The sequence below is a fragment of the Haliotis rufescens genome, unplaced genomic scaffold, assembly GCF_023055435.1.
Source record: "Haliotis rufescens isolate VD_foot unplaced genomic scaffold, xgHalRufe1.0.p SCAF_42, whole genome shotgun sequence".
NCBI classification, from domain to species: domain Eukaryota; kingdom Metazoa; phylum Mollusca; class Gastropoda; order Lepetellida; family Haliotidae; genus Haliotis; species Haliotis rufescens.
Window position 1 is genome coordinate 2872472 of NW_025964135.1, and position 18222 is coordinate 2890693.

General features: G+C 42.8%; 1 protein-coding gene across 1 annotated transcript in view; it reads right to left on the reverse strand.

Annotated features, from left to right (window-relative positions):
* The window catches only part of LOC124148180 (E3 ubiquitin-protein ligase MIB2-like), a 24683-nt gene continuing 6461 nt past the window's right edge, over positions 1–18222 (reverse strand). The window contains exons 5-19 of the mRNA XM_048382944.1: positions 17223–17417; positions 16536–16681; positions 14485–14589; positions 14026–14130; positions 12326–12542; positions 11568–11728; positions 10009–10157; positions 7869–8025; positions 7049–7203; positions 5572–5695; positions 4867–4969; positions 4255–4334; positions 3019–3197; positions 1997–2175; positions 1–1042 (exon numbers count right to left, since the gene is read on the reverse strand). Of these exons, the coding sequence (XP_048238901.1) occupies positions 1005–1042; positions 1997–2175; positions 3019–3197; positions 4255–4334; positions 4867–4969; positions 5572–5695; positions 7049–7203; positions 7869–8025; positions 10009–10157; positions 11568–11728; positions 12326–12542; positions 14026–14130; positions 14485–14589; positions 16536–16681; positions 17223–17417 (2093 nt within the window). The 3' untranslated portion in view covers positions 1–1004. The remainder of the gene's footprint in view (positions 1043–1996; positions 2176–3018; positions 3198–4254; positions 4335–4866; positions 4970–5571; positions 5696–7048; positions 7204–7868; positions 8026–10008; positions 10158–11567; positions 11729–12325; positions 12543–14025; positions 14131–14484; positions 14590–16535; positions 16682–17222; positions 17418–18222) is intronic.

Below are 18222 nucleotides of genomic sequence, written 5' to 3' on the forward strand. Positions count from 1 at the left end.
TTTATCGTGAAATAGACCACGCTTCGTTCTTCATTGTTCGTCGCTTAGCTATCTTAGTTTGTGCAATATGAGTGAGTGAGTGTGGCTTTACGCCGCTTATAGCAATATTCCAGCAACATCACGGCGGGGGACACCAGAAATGGGCTTCACACATTGTACCCATGTCGGGAATCGAACTCAGGTCTTCGGCGTGACTAGCGAACGCTTTAACCACTAAGCTACCGGACCGCTCCTTGTGCAATATGAACGTATATCACAACAGCCTGTACACTGTAACGTCTAGACCGGACAAACCAGTGGTTGACAGCATGAGCAACGTCCGCGCCGTCGGGGATCAGCACACACTATTGTCTAAAGCCGGAATTCCGAATGTTTCGAACAGCTTGTAAAGCACGATTCGGAATTTCGGTGGATCACAGTGTGTGGAATTGAGAGGTTTTTCTCTATAAGCATACTGTGTACAGCATACGGAAAAACAGGTAGAACGTGTGTCAATCTGCCACTAGGGGACTGTCTTCATATGCGACGGTAAGAGTAAATATTAATGATGGTAAGAGCATAATAACAGTAAATATTGATGATGGTAAGAGCATAATAACAGTAAATATTTAATGATGGTAAGAGCATAATAACAGTAAATACTGATGATGGTGAGAGCATAATAAAAGAAATTATTGATAAAAGATATCCAAGTGAGTCATGTCCAGTCACAAATGTCATCCTCGCTCTTAAGCAAAAAGATAATCGCAGGTTGTTGTGGAACTTGCTTAGATCTATCTACGAGACAAGTGGTGTAATGTCCCGCGCTGGTTGCTTCACTTCGGGCCAATAGTTACTGAAGATGTGACGAGACTCCCCATGTCTCGAAATAGCTTGCCTCGAAGTATTGTCCCCATTTGCGTAGGAAAACAACAGGACTGTACATACGCTTTCGGCGCAGTCATGATATTAATATATGCGTAAATTGCGCATGTCCCTGCGCATGCGTGTCGACGGTAAAGCAGTTATTGGATGGAGCAATCATCTCCTATCTTCTTCCCATCTGGAAAAGAAACATCATAAACATGGAGAGGTGTAGTGACAACCAGGGAATGGATCAGTGTTGAAGAGTCACATTTCAAATAATTATCTAATACACTATCACATTTGTCTCGAAATACACATTTTACAATAACTGTGCAACATTGTCCCTCAACACTGAGATAACGCGGATTGGTGGAACCCTCGAGCACGGGTATGGTGCTGACAAACCTGGAAACATTATCAGGACGAACCGGATTCGAACCCTCGAGTACGGGTATGTTGCTGACAATCCATAGTAACATTATCAGGGCGAACCGGATTCGCACCCTCGAGTACGGGTATGTTGCTGACAATCCATAGGAACATTATCAGGGCGAACCGGATTCGAACCCTCGAGTACGGGTATGTTGCTGACAATCCATAGTAACATTATCAGGGCGAACCGGATTCGAACCCTCGAGTACGGGTATGTTGCTGACAATCCATAGTAACATTATCAGGGCGAACAGAGATTCGAACCCTCGAGTACGGGTATGTTGCTGACAATCCATAGTAACATTATCAGGGCGAACCGGATTCGAACCCTCGAGTACGGGTATGGTGCCGACAAACCTACAAACACCAGAGCGAACCGGATTCGAACCCTCGAGTACGGGTATGTTGCTGACAATCCATAGTAACATTATCAGGGCGAACCGGATTCGAACCCTCGAGTACGGGTATGGTGCTGACAAACCTACAAACACCAGAGCGAACCGAGATTCGAACCTACGAGCACGGTATGGTGCTGACAAACCTAGAAACATAATAAGGGCGAACCGGATTCGAACCCAGGAACACGGGTACGGTGCTGACACAGTTGTAATATTACATTTTCACCTTATCGGCCATCGCACAATGGCTGAGATAATATAGCTGAGTTAAAATGGCTGAAATATTGCTGAGGTGATTGATCTAGCAGAGCTCCTCTCACCTTCTCCGACTCTTCTGTTGACGTCTCGGCCACAGATGCCGCACTGGCGCACAGCCTTGCAGCACCGCGGGCATGTGTCTTTGTGACCACAGGGCAGGTAGACGGCAGTGGCTCTCACGTTTTGACACTTTGAGCACAGCAGTAACTGGCCACGGGAACTCGTGGGCCTGCCCGACTCCCTGGAATTGGAGCAATAATAATTGTAATGATATATATTAACCATTGCTAAACTATAATCTGTGTCCGTGGTGTCTCTAACGCCGTCTTAGAAACCCAACTTCGTCGAGTTCTGTACTGTACAACATTATAAACGTCCTTGCTGTATAAAACGTAGGGCAAAGCCAAATTCAAGATCCTACACTCAAGATTCACGGAACATGTGACGACTTATGCGCATATCCTGCCCAACCGGAAGTACTCTTAGTTTTTGAAGTTCAAGGTCACAATATAATTGGTCGTATTTCTGAAGCAGCCTACTTCGTCCTCTCCGTGAGGATTATTGTCATGGAAGTGACGACAAGTGGGGATCGGATGGCGACAATGTGGGACTTATCATGTCCTGGTGTGGATCGTTGCTCACCAGTCCACCTTTGGGATGTTTGTCCTCAACTGAATTGTTTACGTTTGTTTGTGTGTTCGTTTGTTTGTTGTTAAACGCTGCACTCAGCAATTCCAGCTATATGACGGCGGTCTGAAAATAATCGAGTCTGGACCAGACAACCCAGTGATTGACATCATGAGCATCCATCCACGCAATTGGGATACGATGACATGCATCAACCAAGTCAGCGAGCCTGACCACCCAATCCCGTTAGTCGCCTCTTACGACAAGCATAGTCGCCTTTTACGGCAAGCATGGGTTGCTGAAGACCTATTCTAACCCGGATCTTCAGGGGTCGAATTGTTTACAGGCCATGGGAACTGGAATAATGCATGTAAAACAGCATCCACTCTGCGACTGACTGAATCAAGGGGTATTTTCAAATGAGCCCCTCCCACATAGACTGGCAGGTGTAACTAACCTTGACTTTCGGAACGAGGCTACAGCTTCCTTTATTCTGTCATTCGAGCACACATCGGACGGGGTCTGGTTTCTATGGTTAGGAATATCCGGGTTCGCTCTGTGCTCGATGAGGAAGGTGGCGATTCGCACTCTTGCTTCCCCGTCCATTTGGGGAAGCTGACCAATCAGCAGTCGCAGCTTGATTGACATAAAATATTGTGAGTGAGTGAGTTGGGTTTAACGTCGCTTTTAACAGTATTCCAGTTATATCACGGCGTGTCAGCTTAATGTGAGAGGAAAGCCCGAAGTGATGCAGGTCTCAGACGTTTACCACTTCGGTGAAACCCACGAGCACGGGTATGGTGCTGACAAACCTAGAAACATAATCGGGGTGAACCGGGATTCGAACCCACAATCATAGGTTTCTGGCGTCCAGGGGACGCAACTCTGCACAACGAATCGCGGCGCCTTAGACGACTGGGCCACCCGTGCCCCCTAAAATATTGTGATGCGATGTGAATTCCATGTGCATGCGTGTGTCCACTTAATTATACTGACCGGACTCGTATATCATATATGTTGGATAATATGTGAAGAATTACTCATATTCCAGAGATATTACATTGTTCGAATCAGAAACGACATACTCGTATGTTGTGTGAACCGACGCTCATGAACGCATCACATGTGACGTCATAGGTCCAAGTCTCGAGATGCACCATTTGTCTCGTGCAGGATTACCATGTTAAGTGTAAAGTTTGGAAATCACGTGCAGCATATCGTCACAAGAATAAAGACACTGATTGTTAGTTTTGTCATTAATTGATACACATTGGAAACATCTCTTCTAAACGTACATACATGCATCTATGATTCGCGTTTCTTTTGGCGGTGAGTGTATGTTTGAAATGGTAAGCTTTGTTTGTTTGTTGTTTAACGCCGCAATCAGCAATATTCCAGCTATATGACGGCGGTCTGTAAATAATCGAATCTGGACCAGACAATCCAGTGATTGATATCACGAGCATCGCAAGTCAACGTTATACAGGGATGCTGTCCGAAGCTATAACAATTATAGATACAGGAACAGTTTGAACAGTCTCTTATTTATCGTACTCCACATACAAGAGAATAGTGTTGGACTGATTCCAGAGGTGTTTTCCAAACCAGCCGTGACCAGTCAACACTTGAACGAAGACCAATCCAAAACACAACGAGCTACATGTGCACCACAAGCACCGTCTTACCAACCTACCATGAGCCCCCCAGTCTGTCCCATCATAGTGATGTGGAGAGGAGTGTCGCCATCCTTGTCTTGAGCATTCACCTCGGCGCCTGTATGACAATAATAACCATAACCATAACCTTAAGTCAGTCCATGGCATTTGATTAAACGATGTCACTTCTTGTGTATCAAATTGACTTCAATTTCTTTTAAGGAGGTATGGACGTTAATTCTTTGTCAGTCCGTTTCAAATCCGCCTTAATTCTTACCTATAAATCCTAAATCATATATTTATGAAAAAACCCCGTGATCGTTGTTTTTCGTACAATAAAACACAGGGAGAATAAACCACGAGGGGCACATCTGTGACGTTCCGGGTTGAATGAGTCTTCAACAACCCATGCTTGCCGTAAAAGGCGACAATGCTTGTCGTAAGAGGCGACTAACGGGATCGGGTGGTCATTCTCGCTGACTTGGTTGATTCATGTCATCGTATCCCAATTTCGTAGATCGATGCTCATGTCACTCACTGGATAGAGTGGTCGAGACCCGATTATTAACAGACCGTCGTCATACAGCTGGAATATTGCCGAGTTAGGCGTCAAAAACAAAGAAACTTAATGATATAAAGGTGTTTCTTACCGTTGTTCACAAGTGTCTGAACTGGGTCGAATACAGCCTTCTCACACGCCAGATGCAATGCTGTTTGTTGTAACACGGTCCTGGCTTTTAAGTCAGCTTTATACTGAGAGAAGAGTGAGTCAAGTTGTTGGATTAATATTACAACATTCAATGCATCCTAAAGTTTTCAAAACGTTTTAGCCACGCCAGAAACTTATGATTGTGGGTTCGAATCCCGGTTCGCCCAGATTATGTTTCTAGGTTTGTCAGCACCATACCCGTGCTCGTGGGTTTCACCGAAGTGGTAAACGTCTGAGACTTGCATCACTTGGGGCTGACAATAAGCTGACACGCCGTGATATAACTGGAATAATGTCTTAAAATAGGTTAAAAGCGGCGATAAACCCAACTCACTCACTCACTCAAAACGTTTATCATAGACACGTGGAGGGCATATCCTAGTTTGTCGCACCAGTGATCAAAATGACGTTCTATGCAATTCCCCATGTGGACTTGTACCACATGTACTTCACGTAGACTGACATGTGTTTGTGACAGTGCTGCCGGTGAGGAAGGATATGCTCACCTCTTCGCGACCACCTGGTGTCATCACTCTTTCATTCATTAACACACGTGGAGGTGTCGTCAGATCTTGACGTATAGAAACATGGTATCAGTTTAAATATCAGATTTTAATTAAACTTTACATAACTTCGAGGGACTCACCTTGATAAGAACCTTGACGGTATTTACATGGTCATTGAACGCCGCCAGATGGAGCGCCGTGAAACCATCTTCTTTGGCAGCATTAATTGCCTGTCTGTTCTTCAAGATAATCTTCTCTACGATTCTGAAATATTTATTTACGAAATATGTCAAAACCAGACTCTATTAATCCGGATCCTTTCCAATACTAAATAGACGCTTCTTTTTTACTTTGTAAATTTATCAAGTAAAATCTTTTAATAAATTCGGGACTGAATGGTAAGGTGAGGTGAAATGGGGTTTAACGTCGCGTGAGTGTCAGCGTGATAAAACTGCGCTTTGACCCTTTCAGTCCCAGACCGCCTCCGTGGTCTAGTGGTAGAGCGTCCGCCCGGAGAGCGGCAAACAACAATTTTCCAGGGACTCAACACAAAAAAGTACTAGAATCTGTACTTTACTAAGAAAGCGTTATCCCAAATATAACATTAGTTACATTTGACCACTTTCTAAATGGCATTGTGTATTCATAGCTTTCGGCCATGGGAGCCGTGCCAATTTACACTTGTCGGGGGGGTACTCAAAGTACGTGATCTAGACTACCAGTTGTCGGACTTCCATTTTTATGGAAGCCTCGGTGGCTGAGTGGGTTAGATCGCTGACTTGTGTGCTGGCGATTAGGTGCCTCACCCTGGCAGGTGTTGGTTCGAATCCCGGACGGGACTCAACCCAAAAAAGTACTAGAATCTGTACTTTACTAAGAAAGTGTTATCCCAAATATAACATTAGTTACATTTGACCACTTTCTAAATGGCATTGTGTATTCATAACAATTTTCCATTTGGAATGGACTTGATAAATTTATTTTCCGTATGATGAAATGTAAACCAATGAAATATTTAAAAGAAGGAAGGTTTTTTTATAACATGCTAAAAGGATCACTCCGGGTCACACATTGACCTACTTTAAAGATACCGAAGAACACACTTGAAGAGGTAAAATGTTCTTAACTTCGCATTTATAAACAAAAACGAAGTAATATAAACAAATAATCAAGACTCTTGTCCAGTGCAGATTTTAGTAGTATTTACAATTGTACATTCCTTAATCAACTTCATCTGGGACGGTGGGGTTGTTTGGTGGTTAAAGCGTTCGCTCGTCACGACAAAACCCTGGTTCGATTCCCGACATGGTTACAATGTATGAAGCTCATTTCTGGTGTACCCCCGCCGTGATATTGCTGGAATATTGCTAAAAGCGTCGTAAAACCATACTCACTCACTCACTCAACTTCATGAAGTCAACAAAATCACCAATACGTCAATAAACATATAATCAGAGTGCATAGATTCAGCCAATGGAATGTGCAGCACAGATATTGTTATGCCAGTGATTGTATTGGTTCAACCTGTTCCAAACAGTTGTCAAAGTGGGGAAAGTGTAGAAGTAGGGAGGTAGTTGCAGTGGAGTGGAATAGTTCCAGCTCAGATAAGATGCTTACGTTTCATTCTGCCGCATGGCTGCGACATGGATGGGCATGAATCCTTTGATGTTTGTAATTCTGACGTCCACCCTTGTCGACGACAGTATGGCTACCACCGCCTCAAGGTTGCCTTTCTCGACAGCGTCATGTAGTGCCGTGTCACCGCCCAGGTCCTGCAACATGGCAGCAGAAACAAGTGAGTGAGTTAGGATTAACGCCGCTTTTAACAGTATTCCAGTTATATCACGGCGTGTCAGCTTAATGTGGGAGGAAAGCCCGAAGTAATGCAGGTCTCAGACGTTTACCACTTCGGCGAAACCCACGAGCTCGTGTATGGTGCTGACAAACCTAAAAACATAACTTAGGCGAACCGGGATTCGAAACCACAATCATAGGTTTCTGGCGTGCCCAAGGGACGCAACTCTGCACAGCGAATCGCGGCGCCTAAGACGATAGGGCCACCCGTGCCCACGGCAGCAGAGTCAACCTGGTATGTTGAACTATCAGAACTCTTTATAAGACAAAACATGCAGAAGGGAAGCGATGAATGGTACGTGCTACAGGGGGGGGGCGGGCTAGGGGGGCCCAGTCGTCTAAGGCGCCGCGATTCGCTGTGCAGAGTTGCGTCCCTTGGGCATGCCAGTAACCTACATGTATGATTGTGGGTTCGAATCCCGGTTCGCCCCAATTATGTTTCTAGGTTTGTCAGCACCATACCCGTGCTCGTGGGTTTCACCGAAGTGGTAAACGTCTGAGACCTGCATCACTTCGGTACACCAAAGCTACACTACTGCTACAAGCCCAAAAGCTGCATATAACCACACGTGTAGCCAAATACCTTGGCATTAACGTCACAGTTCCTGGCTACGAGCAGTTTGATGATCTTAGGCTGTTCACTGTAGGCGGCCATGTGGATGGGAGTTCGGCCTTTACTGTTGGCGATGTTCACGTCGACCCCGGCACGGATGAGAAACTCGGCAACAGCGTCGTTTGTTCTAGTAAAGGCAGAAAACAGCAGTCACCATGGGACCAGCCATGATCAGGTTCCTATATACAGACAGCAAATATATTTTGACAATAAAACCTGTCGCCGAAGGACAGTACAAATAACTAGATTATCACAGATTCTATTTAAAACTAGTTTGAGATTATGTAAAAGTTTCAACTATAATTCAACAAAACAATGTGAAAACGGCTATTGATCGCCAGCAAGCCCAACTAGGCCACCATACTCGGGAACGAGGGGACTTACGATACTTCTGCTACCTGCACGGTTCCCCAGCAGGAACTACACCATCCCTCGAGCCGTTAGCGATTGTTGCCAATTTTAACCACCAATTAACATTCACAAATATACTTCGATTAAAAATGTGATTTACTCACATTTACTTTGAAAAATGTGACAAGTATGTATCATCTCAGGGAGACAATTTGTTTTACATTACTTCAACCCCCTTTGAAGGTACTGCCACTAACAATAACTTATTCATACATTCAACCAAATTAAAAGTCGTCTACCTTTTACAACAGGTATTTTTTTTTATCAAAATGTATCAATGAAATCAATTCCTTTTTAATAAATAAATAATTAAATGTGAACTTATATTAAACAGATCCCTGATGGATTCGTGAGAGAAGTAAATACTTAGTTTTATAAGTGACAATATGATATATATACTTTATAAGGAATATTAACTATGATGTTAGGATGACAAGTTGTTGGTTCTGAAGTTCATTCACATATTCCTCTTGATGGTAGCATAAACCAAGAACAAGAATGAATGAATGAATGTCATACAGGTTTGTGGATACTGTTCAAAGCGGCGTTAAACAGCAGTGGCGGTTTCAGCGTTCCCTTCTGTTTCTAGTTCAGGTGGGTAAATCAGTGGAAGGGAATTGGCTAGTTGATGGTTATTGAACTATATCAGATCATCAATATACCTGAGTAAAGTTTTTGACAAATTCTACTGTTTTCAGTTTGTCGATCCGAGCAGAAGTTCTGCAAGAAGGGGAGCACAAGTGGTGCCCGTGAGGATGTCTACTTCTTGACTAAATGTCTTACCCCGAAATGTCACACAGTTGTTACCGCTGAGGAAGTCCAGTATTTAACACATCGTATTTTCAGTAAACCTTTCAGATAGCATTTGCTTATATTTATGACAAATTAACCTGAACCTTTAGTTTTTACATATTTTATTCACGTAAGTGGAATGGACTGGGGACCAGTTCTTACATGTTACAAAACCCCTCTTTATAAACCTATGAAGGTAGAGAACTATATTTTCATCACCACGTTTGGTGACAAATGTTTCATGGATCAAGGAATGAAGGTTGTCATTTTGCCAAAATATTTTTGCAGATTAACCTGGTCAGAATTGGGTAGTGTGGTAGTGTGGTAGTGTGGCAGTGTGGTAGTGTGGTAGTGTGTAGTATACTCTTTGATCCAGTTGCACTGCAACATGTGCTTCTTGTTTTAACCAGTTTCAGTGTGGGTCATAACAGTAACGCCATGCAGTGTTCTCTAGGTATTCAAGTTTCCACAGTAACGTATTTGTTGGCAAAATAAGAAGGGTAGTTTGACATAAAAAACATTTCAATTTCGTCTTTTGATAGGCATTTAGAAGTTGGGAGAACATGAATACATGCCACCTTTGTATGGATAGTATAAAGAATCAAAAACGTTGCTATCCATAAAAACGTGTCACGTATTCACCTCCCAATTTCGTATTTTCACGACAATTGAAATGCATCGAATACTATTTGCATCTCTGTTTTTGTTATTTCTTGTTCATTTTTTGTGACGAAATACATGTCCATTCGATATATGTTAAGTAAAGGAGACGAGGCTTGGGAACTATCAGTACGACGTTGCTGTTGGATACGTGGATATGTATCAGCGACACGTAGATATCACATTGTGAAATAGAAGTACAAGGGTATGATTGCGCAGTAGGTTCAAGACTGGTGAAGTAACTTACTTGCCAATAGCCAAGACCAAGGCTGTGTCCCCATCCTTGTCCCTGCTGTCTTTCTCCGCACCGTGCTGCAGCAGCAGCTTGACGATGTCCAGCTTGTTCTCGTGAGCCGCCACCTGCAGAGGCGGGATGCCATTGTGGGAGGTGTTCACCTGGCGGGCAAGGGCAGACTTGTAGCATCAACACTGTTAATAGTGGCGCAGCCGACCATCATCGTGTGGTACTTGTGATGAGTCGACTTCAAGGTTGTAAATGCGTGGGGTTATTTATTATTCTACCATGAATTTGAAAAACAATCCATTCTGTCAATCAGATGTATCAAATCAAAGTAACGACTTTGTTTCTAGAAATAAAAGCCACAAAACCCTGTCAGTATTCATAAGAAAACTCTACCAAACGTAGAGTCGATTGTACGTTGCCGACTATACTATGATCATGTGTTTATGAATCACTATCAAATAGTGAGGATACCAAGTGTTCGCTAAAAGGTGAGCGTATCCTGCCCCACCGTTTGCACCCGTCACAAACACAGGCAAAGGCAAGTCAAGTGTTCACCTGTAAAAACATTGGAACATATGGCACAAGTCAAAATAAGGAATATCACCGTACATAATTTTGTGACTACAATATTCAAACATAGTATATTGGACAGAATGAACGAAATCGACGATGAGAGTGTATTTCAAGTTTTAGGGAATAACAGAGTTTGAAATTAAGCGCTTTTCTATATCCGACTGACGCCATAATGATCGGCGTCATAATGGTGTTGGCTGGTAGGGAACTAAATCGGCACTGCTAGTTTAATTTTGTTTAGGGTTGCCCACTTCACGTTTGCTTACAGATTACAAATAAAGCTGTGATGCATACTTTCATATAAAGTATATTGAAGTAAACAAGAATGCGCATTTAAAACAACACATACTTTGTAATGAGATCATAGATGTTTCCTAACTTCAGATAGACAAACCACAACGACAGTGGATTCAAACAATGCTGCTTCACTCAATATATTCGCTATCATCAAAGTGTTCGCGTTTTCTTTTTGTCAGACTGTGCTTCTCACTGAGTGCGAGGTTAGAGGTAGATTTAACTGTGTAAATTAAACATTTGAAACCTCACGCTGCGAGTTCGGTTCTAAATTCAATTTAACACCGTCAAATGTACAAGTATCCTAGTTGCGTATCGACTTCATTGTTTTGTCGAAATGTCGTTTTCTAAAATGCATTTAAGATCTCAATAATAACTCGAACCATTCGAATTCAGATGCGACGAAAATTCACACATATTCCACCTAACACCGAAAGTCCATGTAAAATGATATCGTTAAATGGTTCACAGCAAAGCATAGAAATGCAAAGAAATGCTAAATGGCAGTCAGTGACATATTAATGCATAGCAATATATTTTGATGCACCACTTTCAGACATGTAACTCTTTTTAATGTGGTTCATATTTGATAGATCATTTCGAACACCAGTTAATGGGGCTAGGCCACCACAAATTTCGGTGGAATATGTTCTTCTTTTTTTGGCCTTCTGAAGCTTGTTAAACTATATTCATACCAGATCGGAATCCCTCTGGATAAGATTCCTGACAGCGTCAATATCTCCTTCCACGATGGCCTTAAAGAACACAGCAGATCCTGCAACCTGCTGTTGGGCATCTTGTAGAGCTTCAAGCAGCGCCAGGCCAGCGATGAAGTTTCCGAATCCTCCACCAAGCTCTGCAACACAACAGTTGTTCTATAGTTGCTCGAAGCCCCCCTAAAGTGGTGCAACATTCATATATGATAGTTTGTAAACCTTTTAGTTCTAACAGGTCGTGACAACTTTCATATAGAGTGCTGGGTGCCGTTGTAAAAAACATCCTTAGCACTATGACTGTCGTAAGTCCGTGTTAAAGGTATGGAGGTAAGACCACCTTAGCGCCAAGATCGCTTTGTACAACGGCACCCAGGTCCGGGAGTGCGTTGGATTATGGAAAGTTTGTTTGTTTGTTTGTTTGTTTGCTGTTTAATGCCGCACTCAGCAATATTCGAGCTGTATGACGGCGGTCTCTTAATATTCGAGTGTGGACAAGACAGTTTCGTGATTGGCATCATTAGTACAAATCTACGCAGTTGGGAGACGATGACAAGCATCAACCAAATCTGCACAAACACCTGATCCCGTTAGTCGTCTTTTACGGCAGGCGTAGGTTTCTGACCAATTCCAATCTTCACGGATCTCTGACACACATGTCACGTGCACAATGTACATGCACACAATCAACAGTGACATTGTGTATGCAGTTGAATTAAGGAGATGTATATTTTGCTTACGCAATCTTAAAAGTTGATTCGTCCCATCATCGTCATCGTCATCATCATCATCATCATCATCATCGTCGTCGTCGTCATCATCATCTTCATCATCATCGAGGTCTCCATCCTCCATGTTACAGCAGCATGGATTGAAGAGATACACGTTGGTGCCAAACTTGACTGCCACGTCTCCATCGGAGTCGATCTTCACGACACGTCCTCGTCGCCCGAGAACCTGATGGAGAGTGAGTGAGTGAGTGAGTATGGGTTACGCCGCTTTAAGCAATATTCCAGCAAAATGGGCTTCACACATTGTACCCATGTCGGGAATCGAACCCGGGTCTTCGGCGTGACGAGCGAACGCTTTAACCACTAGGCTACCCGACCGCCCCACCTGGTGGAGAAGTCAGTGATGGCAACACATTACTTGAGCTCCATGTGAAAACAAAATAGACCCCCTTCGTCCAAAGTTTAAAATGTCCTAGGAACCTGTTCAGGGAAACTTTCATACTAAGTTTTGTAAAATTGTTTTAGGAGTTGGTAAATATGTATCAAGTACGGCAATATTAGCTGAATGTGGAAGATATGGTTTGCATGTGGATTATCATATGAAGTGTGTTAAATACTGATGTAAACTGATTAGAATGAATGATGAAAAATATCCCCGACAGTGTTATTTGTTATTGAAGAAGCTGGATGAATGTGGAAGAATTACTTGGGCAACCCATGTTGAATATTTACTCGACATTTATGGATTTGGTTATGTGTGGCACGAACAGAACATTGGTGATGTTAATTGTTTCTTGCAGCTGTTTAGACAGCGTTTGTTGGATTGTGACAAACAGTATATACAGATGAAGATTTATGAGTCTTGTAAATTAAGGTATTATTCACACGTCAAGATATTATTGGATATGGAATATTATGTTACAGCTTTCAGAAATAGAGACCATAGACGTATGCTGTGCCTGTTGAGATTAAGTGAATTGCCCATACGGAGTAATCTGGGTAGAAGGGAGGATATTGTTTATTCACAACGCTTTTGTCGCCTTTGTAACAATGGTTGTATTCAGGACTAAGTCCATTTTGTGTTTGTCTGCCCGTTTTACGCATCATTAAGACAAAAGTATATTCCTGTAAGATTCTATAACAATCCATGTATTAATACTTTTAGCAATCTCTTAAATAGCCAAAATGATTGTATACTCAGAAATGTAGCTAGGTATATGAAGGAAGCTCTATTACTACATACAAAGACCTAATATTATACCCTAAGTATTTTTTCAATGTAAATTGCCTCAATTGTGTGTTACTATATATAACTGAAATGTACATGGGCCTATGGCCTCCCATACATGAATAAACGCAACCATCCTGCACTCTCTCACTCACTCACTCACTCACTCACACCTTCTGCATGACATCAAGCCACCCACTCACTCACTCACTCAACTCACTCACTCGCTCCTCTCACCTGCTTGACATCAAGCCACCCGACCACTCACTCACTAACTCACTCACTCACTCTACTCACTCACTCGCTCCTCTCACCTGCATGACATCTAGCCATCCGACCACTCACTCTCTCACTAACTCACTCACTCTTTCTCTCTCTCTCTCACTCACTCACTCACTCACTCACCCATCCCTTCTGCATGACATCAAGCCACCGAACCACCCGATCACTCACCAACCCACCAACTCACTCACTCACTCACCTTCTCCATGACGTCAAGCCACCCGCCATGGTCTTCCTGGAGGTTCTTGACCGTCTCCTCATCATCAATGATCCTCACAACATCTCCCAGAGACAGTTCGGGTATCTGCCGCGATAGATGTACATACGTGTGTAGGTAGTGTCAGTAACTCATGCTAAAGCTTCCAATAATGACATCACACATCGATACCTTACTCATTGATTTAGAAGGGGCTGGGCACCAGGATCTGATGCCGTTTCAACTCTAGCCCTAGGCCATTAGCGTCCTGTCTCAAACTGAGACATTATATACGGTTACTATTATCTGCAAATTGACATATATCATATAAGATAATTGAGTTACCAGACAGAAACAAAATCTTGACAAGGTTGAATGTAGCCTCCTATAACCCTAGTGGGCGGCTGCCACCAGCAGTAGCGGGTATATCTGTTATGGACCAGTCAGTGGTATTTGACCTACCTTTCTCAGAGCAGTGGGCTTAATTCTCCACTTCTGACTGTCAAACTCCACAGAAGCATCCCCTGTCTGGGAGAACCCACGCACCGTTCCAACCTTGCCAATGAGCTGCAAATATACACATACATATGTATTATATACTTTTATCATCCAAAACTGGGTCCCACGGGAGATATCGCTTGAATTAGATCAAGCAATATCTACACTGTAGATATCGCTGCAATGAAATTACATCACAATGATTTGCAGACCATTGTGACGTCACTGGTTACCATGACGTCACAATCAAATGACATCACTAATGGCTCTGCTACCGAAGCTGTTAGCAGTACTTTTTACACTGAAGACACTGCTAATTAATGTCTACTAATGGAAAAAGTTGGAAGAATGATGTTGGATGATAAATAAAATCTCACCCTCATGTCTTTTGATATCAAATATATCAAAACTCTTGATAAAAGTGGCACAAATCCTCGGCAAGCCTCGGAATTTTTCCACTTTTATCAACTCATGTTGATATATTTGATATCAAAAGACACTCGGGTGAGATTCTCTATATAACAATACCTTCATGGCAGTGTGGGGGCGGTCGGGTAGCCTAGTGGTTAAAGCATTGGCTCGTCACGCCGAAGACCCGGGTTCGATTCCCGACATGGGTACAATGTGTGAAGCCCATTTCTGGTGTCCCCCGCCGTGATATTGCTGGAATATTGCTAAAAGCGGCGTTAAACCATACTCACTCACTCACTCATGGCAGTGTGAGTGGCGGGTGCTGCCGGTAGAGCAGGATATGCTCACCCTTTTCGCCAACACCTGGAATCATCACTGATTATTAGTGATCCATTCATGCATTTATCCCCGCTATTTTGCCTTTCACGCCAAATGGAATCTGTTCCGGTGGATAAGCGAGACGAGAGTTGACGTCATATATAACCTTGTTCCAATGCCGACTAGAATAAATGTAACTCAATCGTGTGCCATAATTAATTATCTCGTTCCTGTTTTGAGTATTGCAATTCTATTTATAGAATATATTTTTAACATACATATTTTGCTCCAATATCTAATGTTAAAAGGTACACAGTGAATGTTCTCTGCTGATACCTTCTGAAAAACCTTTCAGGGTCAACCTTTTATCCCACTCGCAAAATGGAATTATGACGCTGTCTTCATCACAAGTTTTTCAATGTCCGCACATTAACAATAACTTTACCAACAGAATACTAGTAGACACATTTGGGAATTAAAAATAAATATAAAATATATATGTTTGTCGATACTTAAATCCCCACTAAAGTATAATAGTCAGTTTACAACTTGTATTCTAAGACACAAAGTCTTTAATCATGCAACTACAGTAAACTACGGTTATAACGAAATCAAAGGTGACACTAATATTAGCTCGTTATAACGGTAGTGCGTTATAAGCATTATGTATAATTATCATATATACAGCAGTGGCCGGGACAAAACAATAAGTTCGACATATCCGTTAGTTCGTTATAAGCGTGTTTACTGTATTTTAATATATGCAGCCGCTTTCTTAAGATTATGGGAAGTGTATATTTAGTATGTGTTAACGATACCCAGCTGCGATTTCCGGCTTAGTCGGAGAAAATACACACTGCAATTGCTATCTCTGCATATATAGCAACACCTAGCATTACAGGAAACATAATTTAAATGGTAAATCATCACGTCTAGTAATGTTTTGTTGCAAATTTCAAATCCCTGAAGGGATACGAGGGCCGCCCTCTTGTCAACAGTCACTATTTTGCAATAAATGTGCGATTAAATTAACGCGAGCAATGTCCACTCGCTTTTTTCAAAATTAATTTCTCTCTCGCATCTATTTCACGATTTACAGTAACGAGCTACAGCGACGAGCGTACAATCTCTGACACATCTCCTGACCATCACCTACCCGTGCCATGCCTGACCTTCACCTACCCGTGCCATGCCTGACCTTCACCTACCCGTGCCATGCCTGACCTTCACCTACCCGTGCCATGCCCGACCTTCACCTACCCGTGCCATGCCTGACCTTCACCTACCCGTGCCATGCCTGACGACCAGCTCCCCGCAGCTTTATGCAGCTCCTTCAGCGCAGCTTCATCCAGCTCAATACACACCTTGTCCCCCTCCTTGATGCCAGAGTCAGTGTTGCTGCTGGCGCTTGGATACGCCGCCGATGTTGCATCTGTTGAATACATTGGGTCCAGATATCCAATAAACAGATATCCAACGTTCCGAAGCATCTGTACATGAACGTTATTCTCGAGACAAATAATAAATTCATATTCATTTAGCAAACATTTTTAATCCAGACGGTGCGGCTCGTAATAAAAGCGTCTGAATTATCACAATTTCTAGGTCAGGTGATTAGTTGCGTTGAAGTTGATGTTTCCATCAATTTCTTCCGGAATACGAGCTTTTCGGACTAACAAGTCTTGATTAACGAGATTTCAAGTATTATGTAATCCTTAAAATCCTTAAAATCCTTAAAACATCTCTTTGATGTTATCTGAATCAGGTGCCAAAATATATGGATCAAATGATCTGAACCAATATGTCCAAATTATCGTGATGAGGTCAACATTGAACTAAGGTCTACTCCGAAAAAACGTCAAAATACATCTAATTTTTCGTACGACTTTTGTTAATACCTGGTAGGTATTGCAACAAAGAGCCTTCAAATCGTGAGTGTTCTTAACTTAACCCGAGTAGTATATTTTGCCCACCCAGGAGTGGAAGATGCTTGGGGTAGTAGTCTGGCCCCGGGGCTTCCTCTGTGTACTGCAGGTCTACCAGACCCTTGTACCCCATGTGATACGAGTTCTTTTGTCCCTTGTCCCAGGCAACCTCTACCGTGCTGCGGGCCGAGCGAGTTTCCGGTGTGTTTAGTGACGTCACATGGCCTTCACCTCCAGGTCCTCCTGGAGAGAATCATGATAGGAGAGTAAGTAAATAAGTATGGTTCTAAGCAAGACTTTAGCAACATTTCAGCAATATCACGACGGGAGACACCATACTTCGCACAGTTTACCAATTGGGGAATAGAACACCAGTGACAAGCGATTATAAAACGTCAACGCCGGAGAATAATCCGTCTCGAATGTCTGCCGCAACAGATTCCATTGAGCGTAAAGGTCAAAGCAGTGGTGAACATCTGCTTGAATGGATCCCTGAATCCAGTAATGACACCAGGTGTCTGGGTAACTTGTTCTGCACCATCGCTAGCTAACAATTTCAATTAAAAATGTCTGTTGATTTGTTTGTTGTCTGTTTCACGCTGCACTACGCAAATTATCTAGGTATATAACGGCGATCGGTAAAATTCGAGCCTGGACCAGACAATCCAGAGATTGACATCATGAGCATCGATCATGAGCATCGAACCTGTTACAACAAACAACATTGCATCTTTCTTCTGAGAAGGTCCTATTCGACCCAGTTGAGACACTTGTGAACAATTGTAAGAAACGCCTTCATATCATTAAGTTTGTTTGTTTGTTTGTTGTTGAACGCCGCACTCAGCAATATTCCAGCTATATGACGGCGGTCTGTGAATGATCCAGTCTGGACCACACAACCTAGTGATTGACATCATGAGCATCGATCTACGCAACTGGGATACGATGACATGCATCAACCAAGTCAGCGAGCCTGACCACCCGATCCCGTTAGTCGCCTCTTACGACAATCCAGTGATTGACATGGGCAACGATCCACGCTGTCAAC